Raw genomic sequence first — 25,013 nt, forward strand, 5'->3', positions numbered from 1 at the left:
ATAATACGATGTCGATATTTTTTACTAACATCGCCCATACCTATATCCCTACCTTGCACCCAAAAGAATACAGGAAGGACGGATTTTCGGTGGTTGCTTGTTATTTTTAACGTCATTTAGTACTCCTACTCTTACCGACAGAGCAAACTCACCCTTTTGCTTCCCATATTAAATAAATAAACGAACGGAACGGTTCAAATTTGGACGGTGCGTCGGTTTTTAGTAGCAGCTCTCAGGAAAGTTACTAATATCCTGAAAATCGTCAAATAATGTGTAGTTTTTTGACACGTGTTACTATTCTCACTTTTCCCGTATTTCAGGGACCAAAAAATTCTTAGACGAGCGTTCTTGGTATACTTGGTTGGCCGTGCACTCAGCTGATAGCGAGAGCATTTTTTATTTATGAAATCATTATAATTCCTAGTTCTCGTCTAGCGACCTCAATATTGCATGACAACAGTCTCACTATGGCTCATTTTACTCTTCATTCTTTCCGGAATTGCGCAAAGTATCTAAGCTACACACTTTTTCGCCCCTGAAATGCGGGAAATGTGGGAATAGTAACACGTGTCAAAAAACTACACATTTTTCTGACGATTTTCGGGATATGAGTAACGTTCCTAAATTCTGTTACAAAATAACGACGCTCCGTCGAAACTTGAACTTTTTCCGTTCATTTGTTTATAAAATATAAGAAGAAAAAGGGTGAATTTACTCGGTCGGTAAAGATGAGAGTACTACATGACGTTAAATCCTACGCGGCGTGAATTGGTAGCGGCTACATTGAAATCGTGTAGCAAGGCAACATCAAATGCGCTCTTTGAAGCTATGTGAGCTAACCATGATGTGCCCAATAAAAATAAATTATTAGGAAATAATTAAGTTGTGACGGTGAATGGGTATTCTACAAACCTTGAAATTTTAGGAAATAAAGTTTTGCGCAAACTTGACGATGTATTAGGTGTAGAGAATTATGAAATAATGACTGAACAGGCGCAAATGAGATTGATCAAGATGAATCAGTCCAAAAAGATGTCTCTTCAATGTACAAAGAAACAAAATAAAAACCAATGGATTTAGACGGTAAGATCCGAGATATCAATGTTTTTTCAGACATCATGCTATCCCGCCGTTTTACATGAAAATACCGTACCGACGTATCATATGCTTAATTTCAATAGATTTGACTCTCTTTTCTGATGACTGAATTATCCACTACTAACTGAGTTTAAAATTTTACGTAGCTTTCAACTGAAGAGTGCCTGCTGTAAAATCAATACTTACAGGTTCCATGGCCGAATACAATGTCTAAACTAAGAACTTATTTTAAAATATATTCATCTTAGCAAAAGTATTTGACAGAAAATTTTTACAGAATTCATTTGCCAATAGAATGAACTATATTCACTAAAATTAGACCAACTATTCGAATTGTTGGTATTAACGAGAGGTGCAATCGAAGCCATCTCAGATTATTGACCCATGAACCACTTTTTTTTTAATCGTAGCTTTCTATTTTTTCTAAGTTGAGCGGATACATTTCTAATACAAAACTTATCAATATATGATTATCTTACATTAGTTATTGATAAGAAACTTCTCCTCAGTACCTACTTGTTAGGGCGGTGCAGGTTCCAGAAATCTCGGGAAAAAAGTTCGTGTTCGGGACGGGCTTGTATTGGATTTTTGGAATCTGCGGGAAACCAGAAATCTTTGAAAAACCCGAAACGTGGGTTACCCAACTTATCTAATATTTATAATGTTGGCCAAATACTACATACTAACTGCAAATAGTAAATAGTATATCCAAATAACATCAATATTTCCAGTAAAAAGGTATATCACCTTTTATCGGGGGATCCGGGAATCTTGAATATTTCGAACAAACTGATAATTTTGGGAACCCCGATGTATTCGGAAATCCCAACATTTTTATGAATCCCGATGTTTTCGTAAACCTCAAACTTTTCACCAGGCTGAAGTGAGTAACGATATTATAATGATAAACGTTCCCAAAAATCGTTATTTCACAATTTCAAGAATGTCTGAAATTCAGTAAATCATAATGAGGCAAAACGTATTCGTATTTTGAAAATTTAACTACTTCAAAGTCACTATAAATTTGCAAAATAGTAATTTTCTCCCCAATCTTTCGTCACGTTAGCGTTACTAACTTCAGCCTCAGTTTTCAGGAATCCCGAACATCTCGGGAACCCGACCGAAACTAATAGATATTTCCTGACCCGAACGGACCCAAAGAATTCTGGTACGCACACAGCCCTGATAATTGTCGATATCAAATATTGATCTTAAAGTTTTTTGACTATACTGAACACCTGATAGTGTCATAAGAATGGTATTGAAAGCAAAAATACAAATATACAAGTCTAGGGTTATATATATATATGTGTGTGTGTATGTGTATGTATGTAGGTGTCATTTTCGTATCCACGCTACTATTAACAAGTGTCAATCGGGTTATGGCATTGTAGACATATGTATATTCCATTTCTGTTCGTAGAAAGCGTTGAAGAACTGGGCCTCGAACCAATATTTGACGTTCTATCTCGATTGGGCTTACCCAGAGAACCTCCCCTGGGAAATGACATCGAACCTCTGAATTTAGCCAATTTATCCGGAGTTGTCCAGAGAGTACTGGGGCTCAATCTCTTTGTAAATTTCTACATAAACGAGGATGTCAGAGACACGACAAGAAACCGAATGACGGTAATACACGGAATACTGATAATTCATGAATATACAGAATACCCTCGGAATAGGGCCGCTCGTTTAACTTCGAAACAGGGCTGCGTATTCCTAACCAGAGGTAATTGATTAAACACCCGTAAACAGAAATATATAGGGGGGAAGCGCTCAAGCGAGGATTAGGTGAAGCGGCCTTATTTAGAGGGACCCTATTCGGAGGGAATACCGTACCTATATAAGTCGTCGTTACAACTACCCATGAGAACTTATAGTACGATAATTGATTTCCGCATCAATTATTATTCTATAATTTTTTCCCCATGTGAAGCTTGATATACGTGCTTAACCCTTTAATTCATGCTGGGATGCACAGCGTCCCACCTTTTTTTGCAACGTTTTATTAAACTACTTTTTTGGTAATAGCTTCAGAGTTTGGTAGTTCCACATGGTCTCTAAAATATTTATAAGTTTAAAAAAAAATATTTACTTTATTTATTGCAAAAATAGCATGTGTAAACAAATGATAAAAATTCGTACTTTTCCACAAAACAGCATTTTCGGTTAATCTACCATGAAAATCCGAACGCCAATTTTTACACAAACTGAATACTCGTAAAAAAAATTTCTTATTGATGTTTTACTTTGTCCGGCATATTGGATCCGCCATCTTGAATTTTCGAATATCGAGTTCAGATTCGTAATCAGCGACCCTAAAGCCCATGTATGCAAAATTTAAAGTAAACCGCACGTAAGGAAAAATGTATACACGAAAGGCTTAAAGGCCAAATACTTTCGAAATGTTAATTGAGAATAAAATTCATGTGTTTTGTATTTTTTAACAAAGATGGAACAGGTTTCCCCTGGCTTTAGCGAAAGATATCTTTTGGAGCCTTCACGTTTCCAATCGGAGTTGAAGGAATATAGAAAGTATGTAACATCGATGATGGAGTTGGCTGGCGCTGGCAACAAGAGTGCTGCATTTGCTAACGAACTGATAGGATTCAGTACTGAAATTGCGAAGGTGAAAGTCGTTGATTTCAATATAATTCTTATTCAATCACTCCAAACCATTCTTTAATTTAAAAATCGGTTTATTGCAACGTTCCGCGGGTCATTGAACTCCCGCGCTCATCTATGCGGAAAACAATAGTCATTGACTAGGAATTGTAAGGTTAAAAAAACTAAGCGCAAGATATTCTGCTGGTAGCCGTATTTAATCTTACTAAACTGTCCTCTGTATCAATAAATCACATAATACCCAGACAAAAATTTACTGTAGATGCAATTTTACTACTTATTATTGATTGATGAACTCCAAGTTAATCCTAACTTACATAATAGGTAAAATAATTTTTATTAATAATACTGGTGGTCAACTTCCGTTGATAATCTTCAAACTCTTTTTCATATCCCTATGTTCTGCTAATTATATTACAAAAATCAACACTGACTTCTATGATACTACAAATGGATAAATATCGTAAAACTAAAAAGACAATCCATGTGTATATCATTAGTCATTTGCTTCCCGAAACCCGTCAACACGTTCTTTTTTCAACTTTCAATTTTCAACTTTCTGAGATGTATTTTGTAATTTTCGGAAATAATACAAGCTCATTGCTAACAAAATTTGTGTCTTCTCATTCTACCAGATTGTGACAACACCGGAACAAAGGAGAAGCGTAAATCACTTATTTCACGATATTACAGTCACCGAACTGCAGCGTCTGACGGATCTGTATGCTCAGCAGGTATGAATGTATACTTTGTAGTATGTAGTATTTTCTTTGATAAAGTTGGTTATATTTTTCCTTCTATTTGAGGGGGGAGGGGGGGGGGGGGGGGGGGGTAATCACAATTACGATTACAAGTATATCAAGTTGATACTAGTTCATAACAGAGCATGGCGAATAGATTGCGAAGGATGAAAAATTATACGGATTACAAAGTGATTACACAGGGTAAGAGGATTACAAAAAGAGTGCTAGAATTACAACGTAAATACGTAGATTACAAAGATTAAAGCGATTACAAAAATATCGCAACGATTACGACGATTAGAAAAATTATATGATATTGCAAGGGATAACAATGATTATGTAACGACTACGAGGCATACGGTACGACAGATTATAACAGCGATTAACCTTTCGCTTCTGCTGAAATGTATAATGCAGCCATGTGACAGAAAATTTTATAAAAATTGCCTGAAAACACGAATCTCCCCAGCCTGACTGTCTATTATTAATATTAAAATAAAGGAATAATTATACCTACAACGGTTTCAGTGGAATTGGACAACGTACTTGGGTGCTGTTTTCAATAATACAAATGTTACAATAAACAATGACGTGGACCGGATCATTGTCATGGACTTGGAGTACCTTCGAAAGCTGCCAGGCTTATTGGCAAATATACCCCCAGCAACTTTAGGTGACATTGTAATTTTTTTATACGTTGTTAGATGATTCGTACACTATTTGGATTAGAATAAATGGATATGATGCTCGTGAAAAATTTTCATAAAGAAAAATTCTGCATACGGTATATATTGCAATTTGCGATAATCTCACGACATTACAAATTTTAAATGTTCAAAGAGTTTTGGTACGTTTCGCTAACTCCCTATGTCTCTTACTGACAATGAGTTTCAACTTGCTCCTTGATGTTGGAATATCTTTTCAGCAAGGTACGCGTGGTGGGGTGTGTATTCAACAGTTGCGCCACTGACGCTACAAAAATTCCGTGATCTTGGATTCGAATTTTCTCAAAAACTGTTTGGACTGAAGGAGAAGACTGCAAGATGGAAAGGGTGTACTGGAAACGTGAATTCTAATTTTGGAATGGCCCTCAGTTACTTATATATACAACGACATTTCAACGAACACTCCAGAGAGAAGGTATTATCATAGATTTTCGATTTCTCATTGACTTCACATTTTTGCTAAATGGAATCATCTTTTTTTATTCCCAGACAACAAACACGAAATAAGTAGTTCAAGTTCACTGTAAAATCTAGTCATTTTTATGAATTTATCTCAAGCCAATTTCTCGATGCCGTATTTGTGGTCGTGTCGATTATGATTTGACTATTTAAAGCTGGCATAAAACCAACAAAAATAAATTTGGTAAAAAGTTGGTAAAATGCTGACTGTCTGTTTCCTGAGGCCATGGTATAGTAATTACCAATAAGCCGATACAGCCAATGCTGTGTCCACGAATGTCTTCGAAAATGTCGCTATAAAAAGACAGTTAACAAAGAAAAAAGATTGCAATATAGTACGTGTCATTGCACTATTCATGAGAGGACCAACAACATCTCCTCAATATTAAAATTGGAAAGTTTCCCGTCACTGCTTTTTAATTACGGCATTAATTGCGAGATCATTACTTCTGTGCTATTGACTCTAAGTTGACGATGTAGCGGGCAATTGTGGACTTATGGTTGATCTGATACGTATACGTACTCCACTATTAGCTTCATATAGCCCTTTTTATCCATGTCTTGAAATTAGTTGGCTTGATATTTTACCGCCAATAATTCAAATATTAGTAAACTGTATGCTACTTGGGTTATAAGGAATGTTGCAAGTTTTTAAGTACATTTTTAAATTGATTATATATTCAGCTACAAATTACTTTGATAATGTGTAATTTTAAAAATTTCAATCACCAATTACTTTCGCAATGTAAAATTGAAGAAAATTCAATTACTTCCATAACAAATTATTGAAACGAGTTCGATTAAGTATTGCTGTGATCATTTGTGAAAAATGAATCGAAAGTTCATTTTTTACTGCTCGGATTATTCATAAATTGAACGATAAATTTGATTTCACTCACTGATTCAGTATTATTATTCTGCATTTAAATAATTACCAGAATCCTAACCTAACCCAAATAACGCAATGTGTTTATTTCACAAGTGAGTTATATATATTACTATTTCAAAGCGCTTCGGTAGATTTCAAAAATGGTTGGTGCTGAAAGATGTACTGGCTATACATCCTCAACCGAAAGTGTGTCTTGTCGACAATATTGAATACTTTATGATGAGATAAAAGTCGGAAAAAATCAACCACTATTAAGGCAATAAGAAAATTAAATTCGAATAATAATAATACCCAAAAGTTATAAATAAATTGTTTAAACAAAACATTATTCAACAAATTTTTCGTGAATTTTTTATTCTGCCATGTGAAATAAAATTGAGAATTTTTTTGAACACACATGAAGATTTAAAGAATTTTCTCATAATTTTGAAATTTCCATTTTCAAAAATTTTAAATTTTGAAAAATGGAGGAAAAATCGTGAATTTTGGATACGTTTTCGTAAAAACATTGTACATTACAATTAATAAGTTTCCGGGGCATTGAACGAATAGGGTCGCAAATATAGCCTTTACAAATTTTCGAAAACAGAAATTTCAAAAGAATGAGAAGATTCTTTAAAAATTCATCCGCATTCAGAAAAATCAACGAATTCATTTCACATGACAAAAAAAAACTGCCTAAAAATTTGTTAAACGACGTTCTGTTTAAATAATTATTTGATAACTTTTAGGCATTATTATTGTTCAAATTTAATATTCTTATCACCTTTATTTTTGCTGATTTTTTTCGATTTTTATCTTATCATAAACTATTCAATATTGTCGACGAAACTCACTTTTCGTTGAGAATGTATAGCCAGTATATCCTTAATTAATTACTATTTCTACAGACGGTCAGATGATGATGTACAACTTGGAGTTAAGGGTGCCGAAGACGCCCGAGACGAAGACGAGTGAATCATCGACTTATGAGTATCGTTTTATGTATTAAATTTGGGATTTTTAAGGCATTAGAAATGCTCTCGGACATTAAAGACGCATTCGATGAAATGGTCGCGGAGCTGGACTGGATGGATGCAGGTACAAGAGCCACAGCCCACAAGAAATTAGCAGCTATAAGACCATTTGTCGGCTTCCCGGAATGGATAACCAATCCAGACCGTCTGAATGAATTTTATAATGGCGTAAGTGATAGTGCATTTTTATTCATTAGGATTTTGTATCATCTGTCAGCTCGTCTAGATTGAATGTGTAAACTGAATAGTTAAGCAGCTGGTTAGTTTCATTATTAGTTAGAAGCAAAACGTGAAAATAGTGTTTTTCGCGTTACCTTACATTACTAAACAAACCAATTAATGTACTAGTAGTACCATCAAGTATGATCAAAATCTTCTGTCGTTAAAACTTTCTCTTTCCATGAAATTTTTTCTTATTGCATTATTTTATTAGTTTAGTAGCAATTTATATCAAATTTTCTCTCAACGTCGTATCAACTGTGTCTGACTATTTCTAGTTTTATAAATTATGTTCGATAGTAACGTACGTTCGAAGAAAACAGGACATGGCAATTTTTTATGCTCATCATTTGAATGTGATATCATATACAGTTCGAATTTTTACTTTTCATCATCTTTGGTGGCATAAAAAAAATATTGGTTTCAATCGAAAATCACTTTTTTAATTTCGCCTAATCTTTACGTTTTAGAACCTCTTAAATCCGAAAGACTGGTTCTTAGAAAATGTCGGTCTGTCGGTCTGTCAGTGTGTCTCGCAAATTCCCACGATGGTCTTGGAAACAGCTCGATGAAAAAATTTGAAACTTACAGGATTCTGTAATCAAATGATGGGCATGAGAAATCGCCATGTCCCGTTTAATTTAAACTTCCGGTCCTACCGGAAATAAATTGTTTGTCAATGTTTAATCTAGAGACCTATACCTTTTCTTACTTATGACTTGTTCTAAGTAAATGATTATATTTTTCCCTGTTTATACATTTATATAAAAAAGGAATTTTTAGTTTTTGGTTTTTCAGAATTTTTTTTTCCTAGTTTTCTTTTCAAAATTTTTCATTTGGCTGTAAAGTCCTATCTGTTACAGATTTTTCACCCGGCCGTTTTTGAAATAATCGTGGCAGTTTGTCGGACATACCAACAGACTTTTCCCTTCTCCTGGTGGTGAAAAGTGTCGCGGAAAAACTGTTTTTCCGGCTTGTTTCCTTATTATTACTTTTTCTAAATGAATGATCATGTTTTTCTGAGTTTGTTTATTTATATCAAAATAAATTTACAAATTTCTTAATGAATTTGTTACGGGATGGATGATTGTGATCGCGACGAGCGGATATCGATGACCGCATCCATACCCAGGCGTGATGTTATCACGGCCTATTTCGAGTTTGTTACCCGTCGACTATGCGCACGTGCGCATTGAGGAGTTGAATGTTTGAGTGTGTAATTGATTTATTGTCAAAAATATGAAGAGTACAGTGAGAAAATGTGGAGGAAGAAAAAGGGAAGAGAGGTGAATTTACATATTGACTAAATGATATATGACTTAATAGTGAGTATATAGGGAGAGCGGAATGAAGCGTTGGCGAATGCAAAGAACGGAATACATGATTAGGGTTCCGGGAACGAGAGGAGATAGTTGGGTGAAATGGAGAGTCTACTAGATAGAAAGAACGAAGAATAAGTTGTGAATACGAAGAGAGACTGAGGACGTAGCAAATTTTTTGAAAACTTTTTTTCCCTCTCTCTCTACTAATGAACCTATACCTTTTCTTTTTTCATTAAAAGTATCGCGAAATATACTATTTTCCGGCTTGTTTTCAATCCACGAAGATGGGCTGTTCGAATTCATGCATCGATTACTGTAATTTTAGTTGTGATTGAATGATATTGTTTTTTTGTTGCATCAGGCTGAAGTGGTGGACAAGAGGCTTTTTGAGACGTTCTTGAAACTGACCAATATTGGCGTACGGAAGAGTTTAAATAGTTTGAGAAAGGAGCCTGATAAAAATAGGTGGATTTCAACCGGAACCACCGTGAACGCATTTTATAGCGCTATCTTAAATTCCGTCAGTAAGTAATAAATAATATAATTCATGGACCATTTAATAAAATAGTATCGAATGAAACTTCACGATTGCCGTAAACTCTTTCAATTAAAGAGTATAATGTCATGGCATGAATATAAACATCGCTTTCATAACGAATCTACCCAAAAAGCAAAAACCGTGAAAATCTTATACCCTGAGATTTTGAGGAGATGAATCACTCCAAAGTCAGGTACCATATCAAGAAGACCAGGAGACCAATCTCCTACCGAAGCCCATAGTTTCAGGTGGGCCAATATATTGCAACCGCTTGGCGGCGCTGCTGAGCGTAGAATACTTGCGCAATCCGACACTACGCATCTCCACATTCATCTGTTTCAAAGTAGGAAGAGAAACTCGAATTAATTTTAATTATTTGATTGCGCAATACCGCATTGCGCAAGTATTCTACACTTAGCAGCGCTCACTGATATCTATACTATCCGAATGGCTGACTACAGCATCCTCGGCTTGAGTCTATTAGAAGCAGACGAAATCGACACCAGCCCTTCAATAGCCTCCATGGAACTAACGAATCACGTGGTTCGCTGTGTATGTCATTGGTTAAAGTGACAGAACCACGTGACTTGATCTGTTCCTGATAGGCGACCACCCTCGTGACCTGTTAGTTTAACTTCGCGTATTGCGGCTCTAGTATCGGTTTTTGGGGCTTGTAATTGGTACAAGCTTCTGTGTGCTGCAAGCATAGGAGTCAGCCATCCAGTTAATATAAAGATCAGTGATAGCACTGCCAAGTGACTGCCATATACAGGCCTACCCTCACCACCCGAATTCGGTCTCTTGGTCTCTATCGTTTTCCACGGTACATCCATGGAACGTCTTTAGACGGTTCTTTGTGTTGATTAGTGATATACAATAGATGCCTGATATCTTCAAAATATCATTTTTAAATTATCAAATAAGATATGAAAACCATCTTGAAATGTTTTCTAAATATTTCCTTGGTTTTTGCTGCCTGGAAAGGTTTCTCAATTTCCACTTCTGGTTTACCTGAATCATTCTTTAATTTCAGCATTTCCTGCTGGCATTTTGCATCCACCATTCTATGGTAACGGAATAGAGTGAGTTGAACATTTTCAAGTTGTTAAAGTTAAGTAAAATAATTTAAGTGTTTCCAATCACTAGGTCAAATTTACTGATGGAATAACCGTCATGCTATCCGGATGGATAAAATGCTTTGTGAAACTGTTATTTTTGAAACATATAACAGATGTTATAAATATTTGTCAACATTTTTTGGGAATATTCAGAAAATCCACATTCATTTTTAAAGTTATACTTCTTTAGGCGCGTTATGAAAAACTGATGAGAGTGAAATTTCAGGATGCGCGCGCATCACTGTAACACAAAACTGTAACACAAAATTAACAGGATGAAGTTGCCCACTCAACCGAATTCGTGCGCGCGCATCACTGTAACACAAAATCAACAGGATGAAGTTGCCCACTCAACCGAATTCATTAAGTCTCGAAAAAAAGCTAAATATTTATCCACATGGTTTTAGTTTTTACAGTCACAACACGTGTTTTATTTTCATACAAGTGCGAATTATATATGTGGCACTAAAATATATTCAGTAGTGATTTAAATTGAATATTTGGATTAATATTATTTACTATTTGTGAATATTAGTGAAAAAATTGTGCTGAAATACTTTTTCAAATGCTCCAATATAATTGAGGTTAGTTATCCGTATGTATTATTTATTGATATAAATTAAAATATCATTATTTAATATAATTAATACTAAATATTATTATTAAATTATCAATGTTGAATATTTATTATTGGTTTTTTAATATTTACAAAATGAAGAAATAAATTTAATAGAACATTTAATAAAAAGTTCGTGACAAAAATTTAATAGATTATTTAAATATAATGTAAGACATCGGTTGTTTGTTTTATTGGTTTTCAAAGATGCCAAAGAAGTATAACTTCTCACGCGCGTACATAAGTACACGCACCCATTTTTTTTTATGAAAAATGCAACAAGTTTTAGAAAAAACAAACATCATTTTCTGAATGAAACTATAATTTATTTATTTCTAAAACTTGCAACCTTTTTTTATTGTTGTAGTCTTTCAAAATTAGGAGTTTATCAAAAAAATGTATATAGAATTTTTTTCGGCACAAATACTATATTTAAATAGCAGTTTTCGTTACAAGGGCGTGAAGTGGGATGAAACACGAGTCTGTGAAATCTTACGCCTGCGTAACGATCAAAACCGCGTCCTTTACGCACACTCGTGTACGGAAACTCAATTTTAGGTGCCTCACGTCAATAATATTATAATCTCGATACTTTTCTTCACTTAGATCAATTAATTATGGAGCGATGGGAGCCATAATGGGTCACGAATTGACGCACGGCTTTGACGACCAAGGTAAATCAAATTATAAAAACGGTGGTAGCCGTTTAAATTAGCTTCAATATAATAATTAATACAATTGTATGTACTTCTTGCCTCGTCCCCGAGATCACGAGATAGTCCCCCTACTCCAAACCAGATAGTGCCACAAGATTTAAAGTTAGTAAATAAACTTATTTTAATAATGAATTTCATTCGTCGTGCGCTCTCTAACTGGAGCTCCATTCTTTTATTTTGTGCCGTGCAAGCGGCACCGGATTTGGGCTAGAAATGTTTTGTACTCCTATAACAGAAACCTAACCTAACCTAACAGAAATATTCAAGGAATCTGGTTCATTATCTGAAGATAAAGAAAACAAAATTGATCTCTACAGAAGTTTGGATATTGTGGAATTAAAATTGATGGACAAAGAAAACCGAGATCATAGGCAGAAATATTCTCAACACTTACTATTTTTATTTCTAGTTATCAAAATGGCTGCTCATTTACAACCTTAGAACAAGGCTGCTGTGTGACAATATGATGCAACAATGATGTCTATGTATAGTAATGTTCATTAGTGCTTTTGGCTTCCGGCTATCTTGTTTGCGGTTCGAAACAAAATGCAAGTTGGACTGACCTCTGGTATAAGCGCTTTGTATAAGTAATAAAAATGACGTAATAAGTCGCTCGACTCGTACGAAATATATGTGAACGTTTGAAATCTATGATGGCGAAAATCTGAACAGCTCTGTTGGGAATAGAATTCAAAGCTAATTGGGCGAATTTCAAATTCTATCCTAAATTCGGATTTTCCTCCATAGCTCGTCCCAAAGACACGTTGACCCGTGCTATAATAGCCCATGCTATTTACACGCGATCCAAATCTGTTTGTAACTATTCTTGGTGTAAATATTTTTGCGAAATTAATACCGGCATTGGTTTCCAAAAGGCAACCAAAACAATGTGCCAAAAATTGGTGTGGGTATGGTGGCAAAGTTTTTCAATAAAAATGAAAATTCCGCCGTAGCCGAAACACACGAAGTGACAGTCGGCTGGTAAGTAATATTTTATACCATTTATATATTTGAGTATATCATTATGGTCAAAGTTCTTTAGATTTGATCGATAAATCGTGGCTGCTCTCTCATATATATGTGTCATTCATTAAAATTCGAAACAAAATTTTATATGAAGTTGTCGAAAGTGTATTATAACCTCAAATAGAATCTAAATCGCAGTCTTCTTCATTTATTGTATTTTTTATATACCTCTGTATATCCATGAGAGTGTACTTGAATTATTTATTTGTTGATATCAATGAGCATCTACATTTTCCACATACAGGGTGTTTCAGTATGCGGGGAACACCGGACACTTACGGATTTCTCGCAAAAAAAGACTAAAATTACTCTTGACAATTTTTTTTTAGAGCAACGGTGTTCGAGTTAGAGCCGATTGAAGTCCACCAGTCAGGGCCTAGATGGAACACCGCTGCAGCGCTCGCCGGGCGAGAGGGTATCGTTTCTATAATAAGTTGTGGTCCTGGTACTACTAGATTGGTTCTTAAATCAATTCGGGGCTGTATGACGAAATTTCCCAAGACGATGATGATCTGCCAACGTGCACCATAAAGGCCATTCCCCCGAAATGTATGCCACTCGTCCAGCCTTGTGACATTTACTTTTATCGTCAAGTAAAAAATTTCATCAAACACATATAAAATTGTTCATACCTGATCAAACAACAGCAGGAAATCACTTCGTGCGAAGAATGTATAAAAATACATTCGATTGTGCATCATCAATTGTCTGCACTAGCTTTTGCTAATGTACTGCGATAGGCATGGTTCGCCGCCCAACTTTCCACCGAAATTACACTTTTAATAAATTTCAACGCAATTTGCTTTCCAGTCGATGTACTGAAAACTCCCTATGCCTTCAAGAACCCCGCATTCGTGAGGTGTTCGAGATACCGATGGTTTTCTGTGTTTTTACTACGCGTATCACCCTGGATCTTGCTAGACTGATTCTAAAGGTCATGCTTCAAACAATTAAATTTTACTCTTCTGTACTGTATTCATTACAAAATAAATGAAAGACATTGATAATAATTCTTTTTAAATTTCACACAATAAATCCAAAAAAAATTATAATTATTTTTGGAAAGAAAATATGCATTTAATGCTGATCTGTTGAGGTGATTTCCATAAGTCTACAATGTGAGCAATGCAGGAATTGAAAACGGATTGAAAGATTGAAAAAAGTCACCCCAGTGAAACGTAAACCGGCATATTCGTGATTAATAAGCTTTTCTTCACTGCGCCATGGACGTGCTTGTTGGACAATAAACGTACGAGCAGTATGAACTCGCTCAGATTTTTCAAATTACATTTTCGAAAACGGCTGTCTATCTGGAGTTGCTGTTTCGAGCAATTGAAGTTCGAGTCATGGCCTACACGTGACATAAGTTTCATAGCAATCGGTGCATGGCAGATCATGCCCTTTTCTGTCAGACACTCAGTTCGCTGGATCAAAATGATTTGACAAAAATAGATATGGTATTGATACCGAGGTGTTTTCAACTTATAGTGCACAACGTGCATCTTCATCACCAACTAAGCGAAAGGATATAAACATTGATACCATCCGCCTAACAGCGGGATGGAAAAAAACTCAGAAACTTTCGTAAAATTTTTCGACTTAAATTTGACGAACGATAATGATTTAATCGGCAAAACTATCTCAAGTTTACAAAAGAAATGAATATGATTTTCTTGACCTTGATAATGACGAATAAGCATTTGTTTCTTGGATATGCAGGTCAGTGAAAAAAAAAACGTCAATTTGTTAACGTTTCGGCCCGGGTGGGGACCCTCCTCAGAACGAATTTTTTTAATAATCTGGTGCGATAATTTTTTGGATAATAAAACTTGATACGGACATGATGATGAAACAGATTTACAGAATAAAATTTTAAAATACACTGCTACATTACAATTATACAGTGCAATACAAAACTCCCAAGCACGCATCTTGGATCAAATTTACTGGCAAGGAAGGACGGACGTTGAAATTAGATGACCGTTAGAGACGTTGAGACAACAACGGTCCGCTGGAGCGTTGGACCGTTGGACCGTTGTTGTCTCAACGTCTGTAACGGTCATCTAATTTTTATTCTGTAAATCTGTTTCATCGTCATGTCCGTATCAAGTTTTATTATCCAAAAAATTCTCGCACCAGATTATTAAAAAAAATTCGTTCTGAGGAGGCCCCCCCCACCCGGGTCGAAACGTTAACATATTGACGTTTTTTTTCACTGACCTGCATATCCAAAAAACAAATACTCATTTACAAAATGAACCTTTGTTTGCGTTATGTCTCTTTCATCTGACTTATTATCTGATATTTACCGTAACCGATTATCTGCCGTAACATTCTTTAAAGATCTACCTTGTGATCTCGAGGAAGAGGCATGAACTACAATTCAACGATTAGACGAACTTGCCTATAAGTGAAGTTCTATCGCAATTGTATGTAAAGCCTCTTCCGAAGATATCAGTCCCACCCGAATCCCGTATAACCCTTTGGTTGCGGCAGGACTTTAAAGAAAGGAAGTCAGAGAGCGCCCGATGGATATAATTTATTATAGTAAGAAACAATTATTTTATTTGTTAACCTTAAACCTCGTGGCGTCATCCGGCATTGTGGTGGCCACTGAAGATTTCAAAAAAATGTCCCAATTTTTCCCTAAATTTCCGGTTATCCTTGACCAGTGGCCACCATGGGCATGGAGTAGGGGGACCACTTTGTGATCTCGTTAGAAGAGACTCTACATTCAATTCCAATAGAACCGTCCTTACAGGTAAATACGTTTAATCATTAAACAAACCAATGCATACGTATGGTTACAGGTCGCAGATACGACGAAAACGGAAATCTGAGGCAATGGTGGAGTAATGAAACACTAATCCACTACCACGAGAAGGTAGAATGCATAATAAAACAATACAGCAACTACCATGTACCGGAATTGGGCGATCATTATACGGTGAGTCTCGTCAGTCTTATTAATTCAGTTGACTTGAAAGCCGACGTTAATGCTTTGTCAAATAAATGAAATAAACTTTGTATGCCCGAGATAAATTTCAATCTGTTCGTGGTATAACACCTATACATATGATAGGAGCAAGAAATAACTGATAGTTACCGTTGAGCAAAGTACATACGAAACGGAATTACACCTTAGTTATTTAAATGCTTGTAGGTTAACGGATTGAATACCCAAGGAGAGAATATAGCAGACAACGGCGGAATAAGAGAAGCTTATCGTGCTTATAAACGTTTAACCATGCGGAACCCGAGTCGTCAGCAAGCCCTGCCAGGATTGACGGAGTACACCCAGGACCAATTATTCTTCCTGGGCTTCGCACAGGTAAAAAACTTGAATTCCTTCTCTAAATTTGAGGCATAGAATGCATCTGGTAACGAATCTGAAATTTTCGCGTTCTCTTTGCAATGTTTGATTAGACAGCATTAAAATAATATTTTGCAGCTAAACAACTCCACGTTAAATACACGTCAAGTTTACCTATAAATTGGCACATCTCAATAAACTATTCGTAAAAACCGTCTTTTTGGCGGTACTTATTAATACGAAAACCAACGAAAATCTTTTGCCGTTTTCTCTTTCTTTTCTTCGTAAAATGGTTTCTTTGTATGTCATCAGATTTTTTCCCACTAAAGTATTTTTAGAATTTTGTTTTTAGTATTTGATTCGTTTGACAGTAATTTCTATAAAACTTTAAATAAACGTCGTAAACCGCATCGCAGTACGTTTCCAATCGATAGTTTATATATGAGCCCAAGTGCTCTGTACACTTGAGGACAATGAATCTGAGACGTAGAATTGACGTGTCAATCCAACAAGTCATTATACCCGCGGTATTTCAAGGTTAGATTCGATAGTCATGGGTTATGTTAAGTTTGAGATTGAGTTAGTTTCGCGCTTGGCCGACTATGGCGCTGTAGATTTCTCTGTGTTGCCAACGTAACTGTCTAGTGTAAAAAATAAGCCGTCTCAGATTCATTGTCCTCAAGTGTACATTTGTAACTTCTCCGACGCCGATTCTAACGAAATTTGTGGTAAGTGTTGGCGATGAACTGGACTTCAAGTCGTTAAAGCTAAAACACCCACTACGTAGCCCTTTTCGAGAAAATCGACTTTGAAGAATCCGAGTTAGTTTAAATCTTTTGTACGTGCGGCGAAGTTCAAACAGTGCCGTGGCGTAACAGATAAGTAGACGGGTTAGTGAGCGGTGGATTGCCGGTTAAAATCCCTCCCGGTAACTTTTTTTCTTGTCTTTTCGACCTATTACAATTACATCACTATCTTTGTAAATATATGACAATTACGAATTGGAATAAGCACGTTTTGTAGTTGGTACTGAGAAACGCATGAAACTGTATTACCTACTCCCGCAGCGTTGCCGACCCTAAAGAAATTTCTTTACATTTATATTAGAAAGAAATTAGAGTCCGTTCAAAAAATAAAAAATAAAATTAAGAAAATAGTGATTTTTTCCCAAATGTTTCGTTACGATAACGTTACGAATTTCAACCTCGTATAAATCATTGAATATGAGCAAAAAACGAGAACATCTGTTGGATAAAGCCTACTGCGGATACAACAAAAAAAGAAAAAAAAAAAAAACACGCCGCTTTCTTTACCTTGTGGTGGTGTTTAAATGAGTTGACTTTGAATTTTTGTCGTAGAATCAATCATTCAGGAGTTATTTTGAAAAAAAAGACATTTTTTTGTATCTTTAATCCAAGATGGCGGACGTAGCTAAACCCTCCCAAGGTCGAAAGCTTGGGTTTTTCATCGGGGCCTGGAACTAAATAATATATATAAAATCACTGCTACACCACCTTTTGTAGGGCAAAAACTCCTATTCATTGACTACATAGTGCACACGATACTTTATGCAACAAAAGTATGGTTCTTTAAAAAAAAAATTTACAGCGTAGTATATGAAGAGCACTTCTAAGTACCAAAGTGCACTTTTACGTACTCCGATGCTCTTTTTTTCGTACTGTCGTAACAAAGATCACTTTACGTACGCATAAACGCAGGCAAAAAAAAAAGACGTGTAAACCATACTATGTTACATGAAATGATTAATTGTTCAACTGACAATCAGTGGAATTGGAAAGATCATTTTTTCGAATTTTGATGTTTTACAATAAACTCCAACTTGGTAAATAAATCATTCAATGTTTTTACCATTAGACACACTACATTCATTGAACAGTATCATTCAATTAGTACCCTGCTAACGTCCTCATCGAATCCAGAGTATACCAAATTATAACTACCCTTCCGGTGTATCTATCCTTTAAATGTAAAGAACCAAAATACGTTCAATCATCCATAACAGTTGTACATAGTCGTATTTCTCGACTACTCAAAGGCTTATGATTCTGTTGATCACCAAATCCTACTCTGCAAATTACACCATACGGGCATAACGGGTATATCTCTAAAACTTATTAAAAGTTATATACAAGATAGACCTCAAGTTGCAAAGGTAAATGGTGTTAAAAGTCAACCAGTATATAGAAATTCAGGAGTTCCCAAGAGCTCAATATTGAGAACACTACCGTTCTTCAGTTGTACCAATGAATGTACAATCATGGATAGAACTGTCAGTCCGAATGTCCAGCAAACTAGATCATATTTTCGCCTGGCTCTACCAAAACAAACTTATATTAAGTCTAAAAAGATCTGTCTATGTCACCTTTGGAAATGATAAAGACCCTGTGCCTGAAAACTGGATATATTACTTAATGGTAGTCAGTTGAAGAGAGTACTTACAATTAGCTGTAGATACCTAGGTGAAACTTTTGATTCTAATATTAAGTGGGATTGTTATGTTAATAGCATAGTCAACAGAACGAAGTATCTAGTATATGTTTTCTACAGACTCAGGCAAGTACTATCTAGAAATCAGCTGTTACAAATTTATTACGGGCTTTTTCGTAGCATTGCAGGTATTATAGGTTGGGGTGATATCTATGACACTACTTTTAAACCACTACTGAGACTTCGAAGTAGACTCATAAAAATAATTGGATTTGGTCAACAGGATCACGATAGACCTTGGATCTCAAGCAAATTTTTTCCGACTAATTGGTACTGTACCTATACAACAAATTTCGAATAGAAGGCGCACGAAATACTAAAAATACACGCTTCAAAAGTATAGAGCTATCCAGGCATACTTTGAACATTGGGCAAAGAAACTACGAAGATTATAACAATAAAATATTTCAATGAACTTCCAAATGATCATAAAGTGTTAGCTTTTAGTCATAACCTGCTAAAAAAAAGTTAAGGGATAAAAAATAAATCTTGTGATAGACTAAACTGTTAAAAACTATAAAAAATATATTCGCTGAGATAAAGGATACTCTTATATAATGCAAAATTTTAGAACTACACACAATATAATTGACTGTTGATCTATTATGTTAATATAATCTAATGAGGTATTGTCTCGCACACTTCATTGAATACTTTGAAATAATTTATCTATTTATTTTATATTCTTTATTATCCTCTTTCTGTCTTTTTTTTCTTCTCTCTCTTTTTTTTTACCTCATTTCATCAGAACCAACCTATGTATGGGCATTTATTGCCCTCTATACGTCCTTCTTATGTACACTCTATACATATATGAAGGAAAAATTGGTAATAATAGATAAATAAATAAATGACAACAATTTATTTCACAGGCAAGGGTCAATAATTCACGCACGACGATTACAGTCCCAAAAAAAATCTTGGAGAAAAATGAACATAGTAGCATTTAGTGGCAACTGTTTAAAACAGCGTCAAATAGAGGCAATTGTCAAAAGTAGTGACAAAAGAATGTAGCATTAGTGGCACGCTGAAAGCTATGATAATAAATAAAAAGTAACTATTTAATGCCATTATAATTATGAATGTTACATTTTCTGGTTTTCGCAATGTTAAATTTATTTATGTATTTTACAATTTCTCAATTGAAGAAAACCTCAACATCAATTCATTGTTGCACCAGCATTAAATTGGTGACCATAATCAAAAAGAATAATAATACATACTGAATTTTCTTGTTACAGCCACAAGATTCATTTTTATTTTGTACCCAAAACTTTCTTTATCTTTATAATTTGAAAGACTGATTTCAAATTAATGCAACAATTTCCTCACAATGATATACCTTGTTATATACTTCAAGATTTCTTTGAAATCGTATTTTCGAACTGATTTTTCTGAAACTAACAAAAGAAGCTAATACTTTACAAATATGTTATTCAGGTTTGGTGTGGCAATTATACGACCGGCGCTCTGAAATCAAAGCTGATAGAAGGCGTCCATGCGCCTAACCACTTCCGTGTCATAGGCACACTTTCGAACAATGCAGAATTCGCAAGAGCATGGCATTGTCCGACTGAAAGTCCCATGAATCCACATCATAAGTGCATATTATGGTAGCTTGCAGGTGAAGAAATATCCTAACAAAATCAGCTCCGCAAGAACACTGAACAATCAGGATATTATACGATAAAACCTATTTCAGAGTTCAATTTTGTTTCGCTTTTGTTTGTGAGGGGTTTTATAATGCACCTAGACGAATCTAATTTAGTGGTTCCAAGTGAATGCAAAATGTCGTTTCTAATGGTGCACAGCGTTATTGTGACTGATATGATCTTGTTTTTTTCATTTTCAATATAAATTCGAGAAGCAGAAATGAATGTTTCTGAAAAATTATATATTTGGGTAATTCTGTAAAAGTCGAGGACACTTCCCGGCCTCATGGTTTTTAATTCGTCCGCGAGGGGCTGTTCACCGATAGTGAGTAATTTCTCTGTGAGATTTGCATAAGAAGATAAAGACTGCTGAGAGACGACGCCGCGACGCCAACGACGCCGAAGGTTGCCAAAGTTTTCAATAGCGATCGTGTCGTCTTGGATACTTATATGGAGCCTTATAGCTAGGGAGCTCGGTGCCAAAATTTCTATATGATTTGTTCATCTGGCAGACATTATTAATATCAAATTTTGTACCATAAGAAACATTAAGAACCGGGTCTGCCACCATGACAGGCCTGCGTTGTCAATTGACAGCGCTTGAAAAATTAAAAAAAAAAGGGTATGCTAAATCATTTGTTCGTGTCTGCCTCTTGGACTGATGGTTAGAATCATCCTCAAACCGATCAAAATCCAGAGGCAGACATCCAGACCCCTGATTTTCCAAATGCAGACCGTTTGAATATAAATTTTTTTTAACTCTACGCTCGCGCCAAGCCACAAGTAAAAAATTCTGCGTCTACAAAATGTTAATAAAAATAATTAATGTTACATACAAGCAACCGACAGGAACAATTTTAAAAACATATTTCAAAAATTCGAGTTCTAAATCTGTTACCTGCCGTCCCACAGGTATAAAATGAACTGTATAGTTTGTCTTTCTTTCTTAGAGAGAAGAAACTGAGAACGTTATAACTCCGTAGAGAGTTGGGGCATACCTATACATATATAATAAATTGTTAAATAATTATTTGTTTAAACAATTTGGTTAATAACTTTTGGACAATATTATTATTGATGATTGTTGTTCATAGCATGCCGAATGTTGTTGATTTTTTTCAGATTTTTATTAAGTAACAAAGTACGAAAAGTCTGATCGTATGTATACAATTTTTGGCTGGGACGATCCACGACATACATCCTTAAATTTATTTGCGTCTTCTGATGTTGTAATAAACTGGTTTTTTTTATTTTTTTTTATTGGATCCAATAAAAAAGACTGAACAATATAATAATACTAAAACTATTAATACCAACAATAAATAGCCGTAATACCCACTTTCCCTTGATTCTGCGTGAACTTCAAAAAATGGTACACCTCAAAATCAGTGACCAAAATGTCTGCCAACTTTTTTTTGTATTCAGGTAGCCCTATTGAATCGAATGGACGCAACTAGAACGACGAACAAATGATTTAGTAGAGTTTTTTTTAAATTTTTACAACTACGTCCCGTGATAATGCAGGGCCCTGTATGTCTGTCTCTGGATTTTCAACATTTTGAGGACGATTCTGACCATCAGTCCAAGAGGCAGACACGAACACATGATTTAATACCCTTTTTTTTTTACATTTGTGAAGCGCTGTAACTCAAAAACGCAGGGATGTAGGACCTTAATTACCTGGACCAAATCGATTTGTATTGATCTGAATTTTCATCCTTATCGATATGAAAGACGAACAAATCATTTAGCAAAATGGCAGTCAGCTCCCTAACTATCAATGAATAGCCCCTCGTTCATTCGTAAATTTGGGAATAGGTTTTTTTTTTTTATAAAGAAGGATTTATTTGCAGCTTTTTTAGAGTCTTAAAGGCAACCGAAATCAAGCGGTTACCTACAATTACAGAGTTCATCTGACGAACAAAACCACAAACTGACAGACCGAAATTCCACAAACCCTATTTTTCGATTTTTGGGAGTAAAAAAACGTACATCAATGTTAAAGTAAGCAGAAATCTTTTATTGCCCAAAGCCCATACTTTTTTTTTTACTTAAATGTCGGAATTTAAAATAAAAAACACCATTTACCGGAAATAGCGCTTTCCAATTTAATTGGAAAATCTGAAGCTTATGAAGACGGGAAGTATGGTTGGTTTTCAAAAAACCGCACATTCATTTATTTTTTATTAACAGCAATCTATAATATTTTAATGAAGTAAATTAATTCAAGAAGCCATTCAACTTAATAAATATTGTCAACCTTGAAATGATGGTTAACCCTACGCCAGCTATCTGTAACGGTGTCGTTACGCCCTGACTTGGGTTTCTCGGTATCTCGTGAGTTTTCCAATGTTTAAAAATGCATATTTGTTAAACAACTGAAATTGTTGTAATGCAAACTATTGGTCCATCAAGTAAAAATTTCACACTAATTCCATGCATTTTGTTAGAACTTTCGTACACTCCTAAGCGGGTTAAAAATGGCATAGAACGATATCGTGATAGATGGCCGGCGTAGCCAAAAAAACACATAATCGGTGCAGGATTAATTGTTAATTGGACTGAAAAACACAATGGGCAATCGATCAATACTGAAGAATATGACTTGTATTTTGAATTTCAGATTTGAAAATTTAATACTTTCTCGACACAATAATATAATAATAAATTCTTTTTAATCTATCTTCAAAAAAATGTACCAGTATGACTGGCTTAAAACTGGCATCTAGTTATATTAATAGTATATAAAGTTTGAAACTACTAATATATGTACTAACTAGTGTTCGAAACTTATCAGATGATGTCTCTATGTTATGATCAGGGATAGGATTAAGGTCATGTAGTACTCTTACCTTTACCAACTGAGAAAACTCACTCTTTTTCTTTCTATATTAAAAAAACAAACGAACTGAAAAAGTTGAAATTTCGACGGTGTATCGCTCTTTTGTAGAGGCATTCAGGAAAGTTACTCATATCCCAAAAATGGTAAAAAAATGTGTGGTTCTTTGACACGAGTTAATATTCCAACATTTCTCGCATTTCAGAGGCCAAAAAGTAATGTATTTTCTGTCCTCATACTTATATATGCGATTTGTTATAAATCGTTACACTTTTACCGCATCCTGAGGTTAGTTTATACATTACAGTTGTATATACTTTCTCCTAATCTAGCCTAAATTCGAAGTATAGTTTTAATTGAATGTTATTCTCTTGTACAGGGACTAGCAACGTTCTCATAGGGTTGGTGGCTTTTTGTTTCGTAATGTAGACTCAGCTCACTGATTGTTACTTAAGTACACCTAACTTTAACTTGGGACACGTTCCAAAGCAATAGGACATATATCTTACAAGAACCCTTTTAGGCTACTATGTGTTTGGCATATTAGATTTTGACCGGCTTGCAAGTAGGAAATGCTCGATTAACGCGGCCAAAATCTAACACGCTGGGTATATTCGCTATAAAAAGATATTACACGTAGATTTATAGAATAGAAAAAGGTTCATTCGATATTGTGCAAACTACACCTGTGATAAATATATGTGCAAGAGTAATAATGATAAATTTAATAAACGTAGAATTTATAAATGAATTATACCTGTTATAAGCTATTATTATCTGAAGACTGCTTTGTACGTTCTAAGAATAAAACTTGACACTAATCGATACCTACTAATTGCTTATCTCTTGAATTAGATTAGAAGCATCTTATCTCAATAGTCAAGTTAGTCTAGAATAATCTTATTTGAGCAGTTACGTTAAAAAGATATTATCTTAGCAGTTTCTTTAAAATCATCTTATCGATATTTCTGCTAATTTTAGACGTGTTCAAAATAAGATTTAACTAATGACTATAAATCAGGTATGTAATCGATATCAATGAGATTATGTGAAATTATGTCTCGTGTATAACCTTGCTTTTTTACAATACAAAACTTTCTTGTTTGAGGAGTCAGAGGCCTATAATGGCGCAGTGTGTTACATTCTGAGAGAAACATTGCGAATTGATTCTGATTCGCTGAGTGATTTATTTATGCTCTTGACTTACGTATTAGTTCGATGTATATGAATCTCGGAAATCTGCTGATCAGCTCCTCAGGTCTTCTCGTTCAGCTCACCCAAATTCTAAGAGGTTGTTAAGTTTTGGGTACAGCCAACCATCACTATGCGTGATTGAAATAATTATTGATAGCAACACTTGGGTTTAATGCACATTTATGTACACAATGCCTTTCATATTCTCGATATTCAGGTTTACAATTACTGTACAAACTGATGGTGATCACTTATTAATTCAGAACCTCTGAGACTTATTGTTAGTAACAGTTTGTGACTTTAAATTATTCTATGACTTGATCCTATGATTTCTGGAAAGTTCTGATCTGCACCGTCCTGTTCGACATTTTAATCTCTTCTGCTTCCTGTTCGGAAT

General features: G+C 35.0%; 1 protein-coding gene across 4 annotated transcripts in view; it reads left to right on the top strand.

The window, feature by feature from the left end:
* The window catches only part of LOC124297163 (endothelin-converting enzyme 1-like), a 38,446-nt gene extending 16,988 nt beyond the window's left edge, over positions 1–21,458 (top strand). For 3 of the 4 annotated variants that reach the window (XM_046747878.1, XM_046747880.1, XM_046747879.1), the window contains 12 exons: positions 2,522–2,727; positions 3,551–3,727; positions 4,359–4,457; positions 4,995–5,139; positions 5,392–5,606; positions 7,547–7,723; positions 9,458–9,620; positions 10,668–10,716; positions 11,975–12,042; positions 15,921–16,057; positions 16,274–16,441; positions 20,372–21,458. In XM_046747878.1, the coding sequence (XP_046603834.1) occupies positions 2,522–2,727; positions 3,551–3,727; positions 4,359–4,457; positions 4,995–5,139; positions 5,392–5,606; positions 7,547–7,723; positions 9,458–9,620; positions 10,668–10,716; positions 11,975–12,042; positions 15,921–16,057; positions 16,274–16,441; positions 20,372–20,548 (1,781 nt within the window). In that variant the 3' untranslated portion in view covers positions 20,549–21,458. Of the gene's footprint in view, positions 1–2,521; positions 2,728–3,550; positions 3,728–4,358; positions 4,458–4,994; positions 5,140–5,391; positions 5,607–7,546; positions 7,724–9,457; positions 9,621–10,667; positions 10,717–11,974; positions 12,043–12,493; positions 12,664–15,920; positions 16,058–16,273; positions 16,442–20,371 lie in introns of those variants that run through there. The other variant, XM_046747881.1, reaches the window with a different exon arrangement.
* The last annotated feature ends 3,555 nt before the right edge of the window (positions 21,459–25,013 follow it).

Source organism: Neodiprion virginianus, chromosome 2 (genome assembly GCF_021901495.1).
Source record: "Neodiprion virginianus isolate iyNeoVirg1 chromosome 2, iyNeoVirg1.1, whole genome shotgun sequence".
Classification (NCBI taxonomy): Eukaryota; Metazoa; Arthropoda; class Insecta; order Hymenoptera; family Diprionidae; genus Neodiprion; species Neodiprion virginianus.